Consider the following 5,443-nt stretch of genomic DNA (forward strand, 5'->3'; position numbering starts at 1 on the left):
TACTCCTCTGGCTCCCTGCTCGACGTGTAGGCATGTGCGAGAAACTTCTGCCCCGCTACGTGGGCCCTTACCAGGTCTTGCGGCAACTTACCGACGTGACGTACGAGATTATCCCTGTGAACCGCCACTCTCCTGCAAACCATCATCCAGAAGTCGTGCATGTCGCCCGTCTCAAACCTTATATCTCGCGCTCACCTGTGTAGTCTACGCACCGGGACTATGCTTCTTCCGCGGGGGGGGTATTGTTATGGTACGCAGTGAAAGAGACTGTATCGACGTCATGGTACACCAAATGCCAGGGGGAAAAGAGCCCAGCTTTATTTGAGCAACGCGTATTTATACAGATGGCTTGGACAGCAGCGTATCGGCTGTTGCGTATCAGTTGTACATTTTGAGGCCGCACTGCGCATGCTATCCCTGACGCATACGATACATCTTCCTTCTTTTGGAAAGAAAACTAAAAACAACAACAAAGCAAAGTTGCAAGCACGACATGGGCTCAGTGCACAAAAGAATAACTTAAGACATTTGCTGAAAGTCTCTGCCGTATTCCAAGCGTCGCGGGGGTGCACGTTGTCTCTGCGATCGTCTTAACCCCGGAGCGCTTGACACTGCATCACCATCAGATGTCACTGGTCGCGGCTGATGCTGCGGCGTGCTGTCCTCAATGGTGTCATCGCTGTCGTCGTCAAGTTCACTCAGAAAGTTTTCTTTCGTAGACATGAGATGTTTTCGATTGCGACGCAGAAGTCTGCCGTCTTCTGTTAGAACACTGTAGGACCTTGGTCCAGCACAGCGCTGAACGACCTTTGCTTTTTTGTCCCAGACAACTTTCTTCACGCGCACAACGTCACCTTGTCTCAGGGGTGGTAGGAGTTGCCGGTCTCTCTTACTCTGGCGATGCTTGGCAATATGCAAACTGGGACCTTCTTGAGTGTCTGGTAGCGTTGTTCGTAGCTTTCTGGCCTGAAGAATCTCTGCGGGTGCCGCAGCACCTTCCAGTGGGGTTGTCCTGTAAGCGAGCAAACCAAGCCAGAAATCTTGATTGGCTTCAGCAGTTTTCTTTAATATTCGCTTCACCACCTGTACCCCCTTTTCTGCCAGGCCATTCGACTGTGGGTATCTAGGGCTAGAAGTAATGTGCTGGAAATCATATTCTCTTGCAAATGCAGCGAACTGGTAGCTTGAAAAAGGGGGTCCGTTGTCTGAGCATACCTCCATTGGTATGCCATATCTAGCGAAAATAGCGCTTGTTGCTTGAATGACAGTCCTGGCCGATGTATCCTGAAGTAATTCCACCTCCGGAAAGCTTGAGAGCGCATCGTAAACACAAAGATAAGGTCTACCCCCATAGTAAAAAATGTCGATTCCAACTCGGTACCACGCTTGCGTGGGCACTGAGCGCATCTGCAGCGGCTCACGCGGCTGGCTGTATGCATATTTCCGGCAGACTGCGCATTTCTGGACAAAGGCTTCAATGGCACTATTCATGCCTGGCCAGAATATCGCTTCCCGGGCTCTGGATTTGCATTTGCTTATACCCAAGTGGCCTTGGTGAATTTTTTCCAGAATTGCGTGCTTCATGCTAGTGGGAATCACCACTTTGGAGCCCTTTAACAAAACGCCCTGAACCTGCGAGAGCTCGCCAGTAAATGGCTTCAGCTGACCTTCAACCGGTGCACCTTCTCTCAGACTTTTGAGTACACTGCACAGATATTCATCTTTGTTTGTCTCGGCGACCAGTCGAGTTAAAGTTCTATGGCTCACGCGAGACGAAACTACACTCACGGCGTGTACTTCTGCATCTTGGCTGTCGATGTCGGTCTTGTCACAGTTGAGTGAAGCCCGGGACAGCATATCGGCCAGGAAGAGGTGCTTTCCTGGAACAAAAAAAAATCTTGATATCGTAACGAAGCAGTCGCAGAAAGAAGCGTTGCAGCCTTGGCGGCATGTCACCAATCGCTTTTTGAGATATCGCTATCAAAGGTTGATGATCGGTTTCCACGATAATGTGACGACCGTATGTGAAATGATTGAACCTTTCACAACCGTACACAATCGCCATGGCTTCTTTCTCTATCTGCGAGTATCGCTGCTGGGCTTCCGTCAGAGCTTTAGACGCGTATGCGACCGGCTTCCACTCATTATCGTGAAGCTGTAATAATGCAGCACCTAAGCCGTTTTGCGATGCATCGCATGAAATTTTAGTTTCTTTTGCAGGGTCGAAAAGCGATAGGAGTGGTTGTTTGCTCATGCTGTCGCAAAGCTGGTTCCACTCTTTGGCGTGGTTCGCCGTCCATTCAAACACAGTGCCCTGCTTTAGCAAACCTCGTAGTAGTGCTGTCCTGCGCGCCAACGATGGCAGAAATTTGCTGAAGTAGTTTGCTACGCCGAGCATTCTTTGCACTGCTTGTTTGTCCTTCGGCTCAGGCATTTGCGTCATGCATTGTATCAATGAGTGGCTAGGTCTTACTCCCTCACCGCTGATTGTGTCACCTAGGAATTCTATTTCTGTCACGCCAACTGTGCATTTGGTCGGGTTGAAAGTCAAGCCAGCTCGTTCTGCCGCTTCTAGCGCTAGCCTCAGCCGGTCATTGTGCTCTTTCATCGATTTGCCCCAGACTAATACGTCGTCAACATATACTCTAACACCTTGTAGTCCATCGAAGATTTCATTCAGAATCTTTTGGAAAACCTCTGAAGCAGATGAAATCCCAAAAGGTAACCTAAGAAAACGGTACCGCCCGAAAGGCGTTGCAAATGTGCACAGTTTTGACGTTTCCTCGTCCAAGGGTATCTGGTGGAATCCGGCGTTCGCATCGAGGCGCGAAAAAACAGTTGCCCCGGCCAGCTCCGCCTCTATGTCTTCTCGCGTTGGCATCTGGTAATGTTCTCTTTTAATACATTCATTAATCTTCCTGGATGCCATGCATACCCGAAGTTTTCCATCCTTTTTTCGTACTATCACAAGAGGGCTTACCCAGTCAGTGGGCTCCTTGGAAATGATTCCACCATGTTGCATTCGTCGCAGCTCTTCCCGTAGTGGCTCCCGCAAGGCTAGTGGAACTCGTCGCGCTGGCTGCACTACCGGCACGGCGTCATCGCGGAGTACCATATGGTATCGACGCTCAACGCAACCGCTGAACAGATGACGGAATTCGTCTACCACTGTTTGTGTTGAATCTTGAGACACGGCGTGCACCTGCCGCGAAAGGAGTCTAAGGCGTTCGCAGGCTTGAAGGCCTAGTATTGCTTGCCCTTTGCGCACAATGAAAAACTGTAGAACGGCGTTGTGACCATTAAGCTTCACTTCCGTAGTGATCGTGCCAAAGTGTTGAATTTCGCTTCCGCCGAAGGACCGCAATGTCGCGCAACTGGGCTTCAGCGGTGGTTTTGGCAGCATCTTGTTTAGGACACTGAGGGGAAGAATATTGGCTTGTGAACCGGTGTCAACTTTCATGCACACCGACAAGTTGCCAACTTATGCTTGAGCAAGCCAATCGCGCTCACGGACAGTGTTTCTGACAGCCACGTTGAGTACATCGAACTCTTCTTCGGAACCAGTGAGCTCACTTATTTGCTGCTTTGCTTTACAGCAGACCGCAAAGTGGTTTTTCCGCTGGCACTTAAAACAAGTACGACCAAAAGCAGGGCAGCTCCGCGGTGCGTGCGTTCGTGCGCAGCTTTGGCAGATATAGGCCTGCTGCCTTTTACGATGGGTAGAGCTCGTTTTGTGGACTGGGTCGACCTGATGATGGTCTTCTTCCCATATTTCCTTATGCGCCACGGCTGCTTCGGCAGCCTTGCAGATCTGTTCTGCTTTCTGGAGGGTGAGCTTGTTATCTCTCAATAACTTCTCGCGTATCTTGTCGTCAGTTAAACCAAAAACAATTTGGTCTCTGATCACTGAATCGAGTAACCCAGCAAAGTTACAAAGTCGTGCTTGAGTCTTCAAATCTCTCAAAAAGTGCTCGAATGGCTCGCCAGGTTCCTGCACTCGCCTCCTGAATAAGTAGCGCTCATATACTTCATTGCTCTGGGCTGCGCAATACTCGTCAAACTTTTTGATTACCGTCGCGTAGTCACTGCTGCTTTCATCTTCCGAAAAAGTAAAGGTGTTAAATACCTCAATTGCTTCTTCACCTGCGGTAGTCAGCAGTAGCGCTGTTTTCGTTGGCTCTGGTCGAGGCTTTGCTGTTTCTGTCGCCGTCAGGAAAAGCTGGAACTTCTGCTTGAACAGCTGCCAATTCTTTGCGATGTCCCCTTTCAGGTGAAGTGCGTCCGGTGGCCTTAAGAAATCCATTTCGTGGCTTATTTCTTCGGTCTGCTCGTCGGCGTTAGCCACTTCTGACACCATGTATCGACGTCATGGTACACCGAATGCCAGGGGGAAAAGAGCCCAGCTTTATTTGAGCAACGCGTATTTATACAGATGGCTTGGACAGCAGCGTATCGGCTGTTGCGTATCAGTTGTACATTTTGAGGCCGCACTGCGCATGCTGTCCCTGACGCATACGATACAGAGACGATGACGAAGTGCTGGGCTAGTGGAGAAAGACGACGCTGCAGCTACGTCTGGTTCTCCTGTGAGTGCGTCCCTGACCGTGAACTGTTGCGGCTACGACGTACCATCGCCTCCTAACATCTCGACGTGCCTCGTAACAATATGAAACGCTTCACTGATTTCTCTTGTTAGTTTATCTTTGTGTTGGTACAGAATTTCAGTTTCATTAAAAAGGGGAACACATGACTTTTCAGAACAATTCAGTTGGTTGTTAAGCGGACAGTTCCTGTAATGCAGAGCAAGATTTGAGGATGGAGCGGACTTCAATAAAGAATTGTGGTCACGTAAGCGGGTAGTTAGGCACCTTCCCGTTTGGCCTATGTAGGTCTTCCCGCATGTGAAAGGCACTTCATACACAACTCCTTCTGCGCAACAGACAAACCTCAAGTCGTGCAATATCTGGCGCCCTGTTTTCGTTTTTCTTCGTTTCTTTTCATTTTCCCTTATTTTTGCCTCAATCGGCACGTTAAAGAACCCCAGGTGCTCGAAATTTCCGGAGTCCTCCACTACGGCGTCTCTTATAGCCTGAGTTACTTTGGGACGTGAAACCCCCACAAACCAAACCGAACCAAACCAAACCGAAGGGAAACTATTTGTGTTGGGTGAACAGCGAGTACCAGAGAAGTTCCAAAAAGTGCTGAAGTTCGGACCGAAGTTTTGTTTCCAGCCTATGCTCAACAAAGAGGAAAAACTGGAACTTGGAAGGTCCATTTTGGTTTGGTTTGGTAAAACTTCATTTCCCACAGTAGGGGTCCTGAAGGACACTCGGCTAGGCGCCACGTGTAGAGGGCAGCTCCCACGTCGGCACAGAGAGCCCGAAGCTCTCCGCCGCCGCGCGGGCCTCCTGGACAGCCCGAAGCTGATCATGTAGTGAAGCAC

General features: G+C 49.8%; 1 protein-coding gene across 1 annotated transcript; it reads right to left on the reverse strand.

Moving 5' to 3' along the window:
• Positions 1-316: 316 nt before the first annotated feature.
• LOC146180488 (uncharacterized) lies at positions 317-4,508 on the reverse strand. Its single transcript, XM_084576070.1, has 3 exons — positions 4,127-4,508; positions 1,789-1,880; positions 317-1,012 (listed from the first exon to the last, which is right to left on the reverse strand). The coding sequence occupies exons 1-3, from the start codon at positions 4,355-4,357 to the stop codon at positions 520-522; spliced, it is 816 nt and encodes a 271-aa protein (XP_084432196.1). The 5' UTR covers positions 4,358-4,508; the 3' UTR covers positions 317-519.
• Positions 4,509-5,443: the final 935 nt, after the last annotated feature.

Source organism: Amblyomma maculatum, chromosome 8, assembly GCF_055883805.1.
Source record: "Amblyomma maculatum isolate TAMU_Amacu chromosome 8, ASM5588380v1, whole genome shotgun sequence".
Classification (NCBI taxonomy): Eukaryota; Metazoa; Arthropoda; class Arachnida; order Ixodida; family Ixodidae; genus Amblyomma; species Amblyomma maculatum.

Coding starts and splice junctions, on each gene's coding strand:
- LOC146180488 (XM_084576070.1), bottom strand. CDS start 4,357: ATGGTGTCAGAAGTGGCTAACGCCGACGAGCAGACCGAAGAAATAAGC. Junction 1,881..4,126: donor CAGGTGAAGAAGCAATTGAG/GTATTTAACACC, acceptor TTTTTGTTCCAG/GAAAGCACCTCTTCCTGGCC. Junction 1,013..1,788: donor AAGATGCAGAAGTACACGCC/GTGAGTGTAGTT, acceptor GCTCGCTTACAG/GACAACCCCACTGGAAGGTG.